Below are 12,637 nucleotides of genomic sequence, written 5' to 3'. Positions count from 1 at the left end.
TGAAGATAAAACCAACAAAATTATGGTTTTTAGACTGACTGATCATCGCACTCTATCTGCATCAATGGGCAGAGCGCCTAAGGCGTCGATCAATTTGCATATCTACGAATTTTCGTTTCTGCCGACGGTGGCACCGAGCATTAGCAGCAATAGATCCACCTTTGCTGTCTTCTAAAATTTGGTTTGGAAAGTGGCCACCACTGTTCTTGAACAACACTTGTCTGCGACGCACCATTTGGCTACACTGGCCTGACACGATTTTGAATAAAGAACTTCGCCAGCGCAAATGCCAGTTAATCGTTGACGAGCTGATCAACAGGGTAGGTCACACATTAAGAAAGGACGTTAACTCCATTGCTGACTATGCCATGCAGCGCAATTCACTATTCCAACATGGCCAACGCCAGCCAAGCCTGTGTCCCAAGTCTGTCGGTATCAGTTGTCATTTTTCGAAAGATGATGTATTGGACATATCTCCTTTCTTGGAAGTAATGATTATTTTCGGACGGACCTTCTTTCTGTTCGTTTGTCGCTATTTGCTGCCCAATTGTATCTATTGCTAGGGCTTATGTGTTGTCGATTTTTCCCTTTTGACAGTGTTGAGGCCGTAATCGGGGAATTACCACCTTTCCTGGAATTTTCGCCAACTGCGCTTGTTGTTGGTTGCGGTTAATTAAAATAACTAAAGACAAGGGAGGGTATGGGTGCCATGTACCTCAAGAGGGACACTTGGTCCCATGTTAAAAAAATACGCAATAGTTGCTAATAAATATTGCTCTTTATTTTTTAATCATACATTTTCGTCTCCTGTTTTGGAGTAAGTATAAAAGGAAATTAGTAGAATGGTTCCTTTCGCATTGTTTTATCGTTTACTAGAATCCTGTGTTAATTAATATCGCTTCTGATGACATGTTCGATACAGGCTGAAATAGGTCATACGGGTTAGGGACGTATAACGATATTTTAGCACTTTTCTGTATTGTCTACTTTTGAAATGTAACTGAATGAAGACAACGTTTGATTGCCATAAAATTATTTAGCTTTAATTAAATAAATAATGGGTATAACATTGTTTTCGACTCGTATTGCTATGTACAACTAAACAATTGCGAATTTACGCTACCAAGCAAGAAGCTTAAATTAAACTACACATGTATATACTTAAGGGTGGTTTACTAGCTAATTCTAACATATATCAATAAATAATATCTTCAACATAACTTTATGTATTAAAAAATACTGTTACAATTACAACTGGAAAAAGTTTTCTAAAACTTCAAGTTTCCAAATTTTTTCGCTGATAAAATTTCCAAACTAGAATTGAACTAGATACTTTTCTGCTTATTAAGTTTTTCGTAAAATTGATCGTGGAATGCAAATTTGTACAAAACTGCCATTGAATCCCAGAAGTAACTGCCATGAAAAGTGGTGGCATCTGAAGGCTCGAATGCCAAGACAAGCTTAGTCTGGGCCTTATCAACTTCTTTTGTTTTAATAGATTTGGGTGAATTTTCAAAAGATTGTGGCAATCGATAAGTATATCATTGAATTCTCCTTGCGAGATAAGAAAACAAAATTTACACGACTAATCCCTTGCAATAAAATTCAAAGTGTTATCTGAGTCGACGAATTCATAAAACATAGATTGTGTTTTTCGAAGTAAACTTATCACTGGATTGTTGCTTAATCTATTTTCGAAATCTGAAGCTTTGTTGGAAATGGGAGAAGTAAAGACAAATTGATCATGTTCTTTGCCTGACCAAGTATTAGACTTTCTACAATAAATACTCTACGGAATTAAAGCCAATCCATTACCCTATTTACAATTACTCGTACACTATGCTATGCTGGATGTCTCCTAAAAGCGCCGGTGGTTTGGTTCTTTCTAGAGCGATAAGACTCAACCTCTAGAGCACTAAGTTAAGAATGGAGAGGAGTTTCTAAAAAAATTGTGTATTTTCCATGGCAATTATTTTCTATCATGTTTTGATGTGCCTGAAAAAGTTCACGCTTGGGCCATAGCGATATTGCTTTCCTGTTTACAGCTAGTGTCAGAAAGTAATCGTCTCACACTTGCATGTCCGTTTTGATTGATATGATCTGGGATGGCTGGCTTCACTAGGAAATTTTTACATAGCACGGCGCACTGAAAAAAGAGATATCCCAGCATTAAGTTTGGTATGTGCAGACACTTTAGTTAGAAAGGATCTTCAATTCGGCTTCCTTGAAGAATCTGGATATCTATTTTTGTTGACGATATCTTTTTCTGAAGAAGAGCATTGATTTCTCAATTGTACTTACCGCAAATACTGCGAAGATTCCTCCAAGGATGTCGCCAGTTACAACATCCCACCAGTGATGACGGTGATCGATAACTCGTGTTGCTCCACAAACGAAACCCCATGTAAGGCACAGACATTCAAGGAATGGCGCAAGGAAGGCACTATTGCTTTTAGGGAACCTTTGATAAAGGTACCTGTGAAGAACCGATTGGTTATTTAGTGCTTACAGTTACAGGTTTTGGCCTGAAAAAGTTCTAGACTTACCAAGCCGTGAACACTCCCTCATAAAATCCTATTGAGGCATGACCTGAGGGGAAGGATCTGGTAGTGTCGCTGATGAAGTAGATTCCAACATTTTTATTGGTACAGGTGTAATCGCTGATATATTCTCTATAAAATCGTAAAATAGATAGTGATTTATTGATGAAGTGCTCAGTGAAACTAAGTATATATGTATAGTGGTATTAGATAACACTCAGCAGTGGGAACCTTGGCTGTTGTGGCACCAAATGTTACAAGTGCACGGGAGAGAGTAAAACTGGTTCAGTTGACGAATTATCCTTACGGGCACAAGTCCCCGCGAGTGAAGCGGGATACGGATACGTAAAGAAAAATGTCGAAGAATACTTTGACTCGGGAGCTGTCTTTATCGCACTGGATAACAAATGTTGAAGCATTACGAAGGAAGGACCACCAAAATACTCATCAGAAGACCATAATAAGAGGCATAAGGTAAGGCCATGGATGAAAGAGGAGTGAACGCATCGGGTGAAAAAGTAAACCAGATAACATCACTATCGCTCAATCGAAACCTAGGGGAGAAGAAACCGGGGAAGAGGTTGCGCGAACGATTGAAGGAATCAATAGGGCAGCAAATTCCTAAGAGAAGAAGGGCTCAACTCCCAAGAAAATGGAGAAGATGAGGAATATAGTTGAAGCCGAAGCGAAACTCACAAAGCCATAAGGAGGTTGTGGGAGGAGAAAAAGAGAGATAGGAGGAGAATACGACCGGAGGTTATTATTGTCTCCAAACGAGGCGGGGGTCACACGCTGAAATTCTCAGGAGATTGTAGGCAGACCTAGACCTTACCAATTTGGGAGATAATGTTAACTGCGTTAGATGGTTCCAGAAACGAGACGCAAGGATATAACCGCCAAATTGGAAAGGAAGGAAGCTAAAATAAGGGCTGGCATACCAGAGATCTCCATTGTCTGAAAAGAAATGGAGGGGAGATTCGCGAGCCTTTGGAAAGGAGTTGGACTTTATTGGCACTGAAGAGTTAGCGGTAAAAACACTAAGGAGAGCCTACCTTGGGGCACAAACCGCCATCATCAGCCTACTAGTGGAGGTAGCACTCAAATTGTTGCTTTGACAGGCAGAGTGTGTATAGAATGAATTATCTGTCGCTTTAGGAAACAGGCGGCACTGAAAGCGTACTTTAGATGTGGTGGCTTCCGTCAGCGGATCCCAATTATCCACTGTGCAAAGGGAACAACGGTGTATCCACCGACATATTGCAGGTAGCAGCAGATACCTGGAATACAGAAAAACCCTAAACACAAATAGCAGATGAGGTTGATTTGTATTTGTTGCTTGTGAGAACAGGATCTACTTTCGCAAACAATCCCTGAGAAAGATATCGATGTGACCATAATCAGTGATCCATATCGAAATCACGGTGATGGCATTTTGATCCAGGATCAAACGAGCCAAGCAGCGTTATGGGCTTCCGAAGAACATCCCTTCTTGAAACGGAGCATGTGGATGAAGACAGGGTAGGCCGCGGTTTTCCAACGCGATTTGAAAGGGAAAATCTCTCGCTTCTCCCTTCGTATTCTTCCTTTCAGCCTGGAGGGATGGGATTCGAAGTAAACCCTATCAGTTTCACATGAAAATAGCCCTACTTTGGGGCGCAATTTTTTATTGTGCAGTCCAAGGAGTTTTTAGCTGTGTTGAATTGTAGGGCAGGGTAAGTATTCGTAGGAGACTAGAAACTAGGATGATTAGACCAATAGGGTATGGTGAGGATCAATTCGTCGCAGAACAAGAAAGGGAAAGAAGAGAATGTGAGAATAAGAACAATTCTTTATGCAGGTGGGAAAAATGAACGTAGTGGAAGTATACATAAGAAACAATGGATGGAACAGAGTTGGGTGGGGTGATATGTAAGACAGCAAAATCATGAAGGGAGCTAGAAGAGTGAAATATTAAGCCTCCTTCGGAGAACCGAAAGTTTACAATTTATCATCAAACTAGGTGGCTTTTAAACTCCCAAAATTTAATTTGTCAGACTATTTTCCAGATACTCCATGATGTCTTCTGATGCAGCAAATAAAATTGAATCTCATGTTTTATCACTAATATGTGTTTTCAGTGCTTCCAAGGAAGAAGCTGGACGTTTCGGGTATAAAGGTTTTGTGTTCATCTTGTATGAGGAATTCCCTATTTACGTTTTCCCATTTGCGTATATTTTCAATTCAAAATATTCGTTGATATACATATCTATTTCCGAACCCCAATTCCGCCGTCATATACGTCTTAAAGTGCGATAAATTCAGGTAAAATACACAATTTTGACCTTCTATAATTCTGTTAGTAATAGTTGGATTTTTGTCCAACTTTCTTTCTTTTTCTTCAGCCTTTGTTCCGTTTACAAGCGGGGTCGGCTCGTCGTGATTAGTTTCACCATTTGGCTCTATCAAATGCCTGTTTTGAATGCAATCGCGAGGCTTTTAAATCCCCATCCAACGTATCAGGCCACCGTTATTTTGGCTGGGCTTTTGGTCGGGTACCGTCGAGAATTAGGTGACCATACCATTGAAGACGCTTCTCTTGCAGTTTTTTTCCGCGATCGATGCAAACCCATATCGATCGCGGATATCTTCATTTCGGATGCGATCAAACTGTGTCACGCCACTAGTCCAAAGCAACATCTTCGTCTTCATTACAACAAGATGCCGTTCATTATCCTTTATAGTCGGTCAACACTCAGAACCATAGAGAGCGACAGGACGGACGACGTTGCGGTAAATTTTAGATTTGAGACGTTCGTTGATACGTTGATCACAAAGAACACCAGTTGTGGAGCGCCACTTCATCCAGGTTGCGTTAATGCGTGAAGCAATTTCATAACGCAATTCTCCATTGGCTGATAACATTGACTTGAGATATTTAAATCGCTCACTTCTGGGCAGGTGACCGTCCCTGTCAGTGATTGTGCCTGTTTCATGGGGATCGGTCGTCAAAAATGTAGTTTTGTTCAGATTCAATCTGAGACCATGTTGCAGGAGGCGATCATTCCATTTTACGACAAATTGTTCGAGACCAATTTTACTATTAGACGCTAGGAAAACATCATCTGCATAAAGCAGTGTATAGGACGCTGGACGTTGGATATCCCGTGTGACGGTGTCCATAAAAGGAACAAAGAGCAGTGATGAGAGGGCGCTTCCTTGATGAATTTAAAGTTTATCTATGGTAAAAAAAATTATACGACCTCAGTGAAGCAGTTTAAACTACAAGATCTACACGAGGCATCTATTGGGATTCCAATATCAGCAGAGATGGCGGATAAGTTCCCGAGGTAACGAGGGAGGAGCTGCTGGAGCATGGAGGCACCAAAAGCACCTGAACATTAAATCCAACGGCTGGTATGTCGAGGTCGGACCTTCTTTGGGGAGTTTTTTATTGGAGGGGATTTTTCTTGCCTTATGGTTTTGGATATTATGGGGGAATTGTTGGAATAAGTAATGTATAATATATTGGTCTCCGTTTTTGGGGGTTTCAGAAGCAGAGGCAAGCAAAATTTAGTTCTCTTAAAAATTAAACGACTACATATACAGTGCCGATAGAAAAATTTCGACGCACAATCCATTTGTTCTGTTATAATAGTGCAATATTAGAGTACTGCCAACCGTACACATTGCGATATATCGGAGAGGTTGACCAACTTAGGTTCGCTTACAGATACGCTACGCCAAAGAAAGAAAAGTGGAGGCGATTCGTTGGTGAATATAGTGATTACTTATGGGAAAGGAAACTTATGCTGGCATGGCATGATAGTGTTTTTGTTCTGTTGGGTGAGTTACTTCTAAGATCAGGGCCTTCGGTGTCCTTCGTAGTCGCGCCGAAGGGGTGAGGGGAATTTTTCCTCTGCAGTGTCGTGAGATCGAAGAGAGTTTGGCAACATTTAGGTCTCGGAAGTCTCCTGGATGGGATGCAAAGTCGTCTAACAGATCATCCCATTTCATGTCCAGTATTTGTATGAGTGTTGTGTGTGGGAGGATTATTTATTGGTTTGTTTGTCTCGAGACTTGCTGACCAGATTTAAGAACCTCTTGAGATATGTCAAAAGTAGACTAGGGTATCTGTCAATTCCATTTGCATGGATTAAACTAATCAAGAACAAGAATCCTAGCCGAATTATGGTGTCGTTCAAAGTTTCCAAGCCACATGACTTGGAAAGGTAACACGATCTGTCATTTTACAACCTCCTCTCTTTCAGGCCGTGTTTTCATCAAGGATTTTCAGGAACCAATTCACCCCCGAAATTTTCTGGAAGAATCGTCACAAGAGGCGTAGCTTTTAATACAATTATTGCCTTATTAGAAAAATCTTAGCTGCTTCAGGATCAAGCTGCTGGATTGCCAATTGACTGCTTGATTTGAAACGCATGACTTCATCTACATATCTGGAACTTGGCTTATTGTAAATTTTTATGCAGTATTATCTTTTATGGCGAAATAAATAGATAAATAAATAAATACAAATCTGCCAGTCACCGCAGAAGAGTAGGAATAATCCTCAGTCGTATAGGAGTAAACCTATTCTCCTGCCTTTGTCATGTTCCCAGAAAGTATTATGGTCCAAGGACTGGAGACGAAAGCATCTCAGATGGTATCGGACAGGTAGAACGACTTCTAACTTGGCAGGTCTATAATCCCATAATGTATGTGAAAAACTTTGTTGCCCGTTATCCGAACAAGTGCGTTCTTAGGATTTTTATAGATTTCGAAAACGCATTACTACTTAAGTTGAAATTCCATGAGTTCCGTTGCCAGGAATTAGCTCTCGGGAAGAGTTACCTCCTTCGTAGTAATGCATGCGTCCAAGGTATAAATGAGCCTGTATAGATGGATGAATATGGAACGCGGCTCCAGGGGCCAGGACCACTGACAGTTTAAAGGTTGTTGGATGAGAGTCTTACAATTAAATGAGAAATTCGATAGAATGAAGGTAGTAAAGGACGGGTCACATATGAGTACGTTAAAAGTGTTTTTCCTAAAGCCAACAATCAGATGATAATCTTCAAAAGGTGTCTTACCTTGAAGTCTATCCGGAGGTTATTTGGTACCATGAAAGCCGTGAAAGTCTTCTAATTTTGGTTTCATGTCTAAAGAAGATTATGGGATTATACCTACATGGTAGTTATTCACTTTAAACCCCAGTATCTTTATTCCTAACTCTGTAACTGCTGTGATTGAGTATATCAGAGAGTATCGGTTGTTCTAGAGAATAAATTCTAAAGGCGTTCTACATAATAGAAGGCGGCAGGAGTCGATTTTATATATGATAGTAGACAGTAGTAGTCTCAGAGTATGTATACTTTACATATAAGAGAATGACATGCATTTAAGAGGAAAAGAATGTCAGTTGCAAAGTGTAATATATTAGAACTGCAGTGTTTTTTCGAAACAAAGTTGTTAATCTGAAAACAGGTGAGTCTACCTAATTGGTTAATACTATGTTGTTATGTTAGTTGGCTGTAAACACACGTAAGCTCAATTACAAGTACCACTCGATAATCTGCGAGTATAATTCAGGGGCCCCACAGCAGACTACATCGTTATTCACTTCCTGACTCGAAGCTCGTAGCATTTTATTGACACCACAGGTCATTAAGAATCAATCAAATAAGGATATATGTATGCTTAGTATGTATGCGTGTCAATAAGGAAACCATGCATTGGTGTAAAACCACACGCTTTGGTCGTAAAAATAAGGATCATTAACTTACCCTCGTGTACAATTGACAATTGCATCAGGTTTGCAAGTGTCTAGGAAGTGTGGTCGTAATTCGCCGATGGTCACCTTCAACGTTTCCACAATAAACAACTTCACTATGAAACCAATGAAGTATTCACGGGTCCATAACATTATTTGATAATGTATTTTCTTGGATTTTATTGCTTTCGACACTTCACTGTCGTAGCGTAGAAGCTCCACACAGTACATCTGGAAAAGAGTTTTCACATCATGAGTGGTAATTGTTGGTGGCTGTAATGGAAGCCAAAGCCAAATGCTGCATAAGAAAGTTGGTTATGTTTCTAAATTTAACGATGGGCGTTTAACCGCCTAAGGTTTTAGTGAGATTATTGTTAAGTGCGATAAGAAGGAATTGAAAATGTCCGCGGGGAAATACTTTTCTTTGTATGCAAATTTACAACTTTCTTCTGGACGATTCAAAGGAAATGTGTTTACTTACAATTATAATTGGGATGAAACCACTGATAGCTATCATTGGCGTTGAAATAGTATCACCTTTAAATTTGTAGACGATTTTATTGTCGACGCCGCAGTAAAAGCCCTGTTTGTAGTTCGGTACAACGCCGAATTCGGTGAGCCCGATCCAAAGACCAGCTGAAAGAGAAAGAAGAAATTATTATATTTATTATTATATATTATCCTTTATGAATATTTGGGCAATTTTGTTATATTTTGTCAGATGGATGATTTCTAGCGAGCCACGGGGTTGAAACTTTAATAAAATTAGATTTTTCGATCAAATATTATAGTTGGACCTGCATTTGCCGTGGACTGGAATTTTTCTTTACGGATCTGCCCTTAGGGTTTTAAAACAGGATTAAGCATTATTGGTTATTTACTCATTGCGTCTTCTTCTGGGAGAGATCTGATTAATAGGGTGCCGTCCACGCATTTTCCGTACTTTTAGTATGGACCTAAGGGGGGCTTTTGTAATAAATTTGGAAAATATAGTGATACACTATTGTAATCTTTATTGAGTAGATATCAGTGTCATATATAGAAAGCATCATCATTTTTCCAGATTTTTCAGTTGCAGAGTTTCTGAAAATAGGACCGTACCTGCATTTTTATTCCCCCGTAACCCTCATTTTACAACAAGCGCTAAAATTTAGAGTTGCATTGTTAAACATAAATTGGGAACATTTAGTTGGTACCCTACGTGGCTATATTTTCTTAAATGCAAGACCGCTTTCTGCTTAGTGGGTATCGAAAAACTAAACATTGCGTGCTACCTTTCACCGAAATGCGTGAAGACTTATAGTTCCAACATTTCTATCAAATTTTAAAATAAATCGCGCGTGACAGATAGACAGACACTCTCTGAAGCTTGCGCCTGATCTTCGATTTGGCGCGATCCCAAGTGGTGGATACCTGCATATATCAGGAGGGTAGATCAAAATGACTATGGGAAGGATAACTTGTAGGGTGTACGGGTCCGAACCACAGCACCGGCTGCGTCTGGAAGTGAGAAACGAACTCTCGGACGTCCATACTCTTCGACTCCAGTGAGTCGGTGGTGGATAGCTTGCTTCAAGTTCGACCAATAAGTGCGCGAAAGAAAACACTTCTGGAAAAGAAGAGATTAGCATCCAGAATGTCAACAAAGGCTTGACCCTAAAGAGGAAAGTGATTACGAGTTCCGCTTTGTAAACGTTGATAGGCCTGGTCTAGCAGGATTTGATAGGCTCTGATATCACCATCTAGCGTATCAAGTCATCGAAGCACAATGAATAAAATCATGATTTTAGCTTTTCAGGGATCTGATCGAAATTCAATGAAATAACTAAGCTTCTTACACGGGACTCCAGTTCTACCTAAATAAGCTTAGTATCTAAATCTGGCAGTGTCAAAAGAGAGAATCGGCGGAAGAAGAAGCAACGACTGCATCACAGAAAACTACTGAATCTTGGGTTACTGGCCTTTCAATCAAAATCAAACACCACCAGAACATGGTAAAATAATAGTCAGGTAATAGTTAGGTGGGTCACCAGCAAACTTCCAATAGAACTAACTTTGATTAGATACTTTAGATACCTAGAGAACAACAACTTCGGTAGAGCCTGCAAAACAATTAAGATAGGCCGAGCTGAAATGTTGTGAAAAAGATCACTTTGCGAAAGACTGTTACAAAGACCTGGTTTGGGCACATTGCAAAATGTCGCAATTAGTTCATGAGATGGGTATTGATATTTTACCATCCAATATATAACTTCGTCTAGGCCGCATATAAAGCCGGTAAAGCTGGCTATATGAAAAGCACTCTGGGCCATCACAAAAGAGAAGCTTTTTTATTATTATCCTCCCCCGAAGTAGTACAAGTAGGAGCTATGAGTTAATGCTAGAGGAGTTGATAGCAGAGTTCAGAAACGGAGCACCGTGATTTGATATCGAAATTTTTGCGGTCACCTAAACGAGTACTGTAATCTAACTGAGGATGTGGAACGAAATTTAGTTACAAGTCATGTGGTGTTCTTGTGGCTGAACGGAGAGGTGACAAGGATAGAGAGCCTTTCTGCTAGTGAAACGAAAATATTAATAGGCTAATAGCAAAATGCCTGAAAACGAGAAGGTGATACCAGTGAAGCACTGGAACGTCTCGAGGAGAAAGTTGCGAAAGTCTTTCCTTGTCAACTAGAAAGTTTCACTGTAAGACAGATAAATTTTGAGTGAGGGAGGCTCTGCCAATAATTACAGTAGAACTCTGCTGCGCATATAGGCGAATAAAATAAAGCGCTCGATTAAGAGATGAAATTTTCAGCAAAACATTGAAACTAGTAATCAAAAAGAAAACGGATGCTTGAGAGAGAGTATTTCCGAAGGATGTAGAAAGCTCAGTTGCTGTTTTACCATATCAAAGGTAAACTCCCGGGTGAACCGTCATCATGTAGGTCAGTAAGCACACTGAGTGTAGTGGGTAAGATATTGAAACGCGTTATTTATGATAGACTCAATCAATCGTAGGGAGCGTAAAATATTAGTATGAATTCAGAATAGCGCGGTCCATCGCCGATGGAATCAACACCGTCATGGATCTCACTAGATTTATCATGGAGCTGGAGGAAGCAGTAATGCTAGTCATCAATCGTGACGACGACTTCAATCCAATTAGCTGGGATCACATAATGGGAAGAGACTTCCAAAGAATGGTTAGAAACAAGGATTTGAAACTAGCGGACTAGAAGATGGAGACTGTGCTTATTAGCAAGTGGTGACAGAAAGAAAGCCTCAAAATCAAAGTAGGTAGACGGCGTATTACAGAACAGTATTGCTCCAGTATACTGCCAGAGTGTACTATGAGTTGCAAGCGCTTAGAGAACTCCATCAAAAGATGTGTTTTATATATATTCTATATTCTCGTGACGGAGATGAAACACTGTAGGAATTCCGAGAAGGAATTTAACGGTGTCCCGCGGATCATTTCCATGTAGAGCATCACCTTGCTTATCTGATAAATGTTAAAGGAGATGGAATACATCGGGTAAACGATGGTGGAAATATCGGTTGATATAATGATATGTAGCCTCGCTGTTGCAGTTCGTCACTAAATAGGACGGGGCAATAGCCCCTCTTTTCAAACCTATGCAGATTTTTGAAAGGATCTGGAGTCTTTTTCAGTTGTCTGAGATTTATGGGGAAGAAAAACGAGCTGCGCTTCGTGCTAAGTGAGACATTGAGGAAATGTTACAGTCGGAGGCGCTATGCAATGCAGTGAATACGATCAGCTGTATTTACAATAAATTAAGGGAGACGGAGAGAATGAGAAGCGTGCATACTGGGACAGGGGGTAATTCCGTAAGCGGGGTAGAATTTATAGTGCTCTTACGCGGTGGGCAAAGCGCTATCCGATGACGGCGAGTAATTTAGAAGGTATAGCCTTTAGCCTTTATCCTGGGGGAATACCAGGTGGGGAGAAGTGATTTTAGCAAGTAAAACTTCTGCACTGCAAACAAAAATAGACGAATTCATAGACGGACAGACTAGCAGATGAACAAATATACATTGAATCAACTTTAAAAAGATTCTGCGTTTCACATAACCTTAAATTTCACTTATCTATTACGAAACAATTTACTGAAGAACATATGCGATATTCATAAAACAACACGGAGAATATGGTTTTTCTCTGAAATGAATTACTATTTTTTTCTTTCTGTTTTAAAATGGAAATGCGGCCACGGAGCTCTTCATATAGAAAACAATCATGAGACCTTTGTTATGCTATTGCTGTATTGGAACTTAGGTCTCTAAAAACCCTCTGTTGAGGAATTTTTGGGTGCTTAGATCTAGGTAAGATCCACATTGGATCACA

The 12,637-nt window shown here is 40.0% G+C and overlaps 1 protein-coding gene across 10 annotated transcripts in view; it reads right to left on the bottom strand.

Annotated features, from left to right (window-relative positions):
• Window positions 1-759: 759 nt before the first annotated feature.
• LOC119650361 (putative phosphatidate phosphatase) overlaps window positions 760-12,637 on the bottom strand; it is a 202,223-nt gene continuing 190,345 nt past the window's right edge. For 9 of the 10 annotated variants that reach the window (XM_038053052.1, XM_038053087.1, XM_038053107.1 and 6 more), the window contains 5 exons: window positions 8,768-8,922; window positions 8,300-8,517; window positions 2,547-2,672; window positions 2,302-2,476; window positions 1,020-2,146 (listed from right to left, as the gene is read on the bottom strand). In XM_038053052.1, the coding sequence (XP_037908980.1) occupies window positions 2,006-2,146; window positions 2,302-2,476; window positions 2,547-2,672; window positions 8,300-8,517; window positions 8,768-8,922 (815 nt within the window). In that variant the 3' untranslated portion in view covers window positions 1,020-2,005. Of the gene's footprint in view, window positions 924-1,019; window positions 2,147-2,301; window positions 2,477-2,546; window positions 2,673-8,299; window positions 8,518-8,767; window positions 8,923-12,637 lie in introns of those variants that run through there. The other variant, XM_038053067.1, reaches the window with a different exon arrangement.

This window comes from Hermetia illucens, chromosome 1 (assembly GCF_905115235.1).
Source record: "Hermetia illucens chromosome 1, iHerIll2.2.curated.20191125, whole genome shotgun sequence".
Lineage (NCBI taxonomy): Eukaryota > Metazoa > Arthropoda > Insecta > Diptera > Stratiomyidae > Hermetia > Hermetia illucens.
The sequence above is the reverse complement of the archived record's forward strand: the minus strand, read 5'-3'. Positions and strand labels throughout refer to the sequence as shown.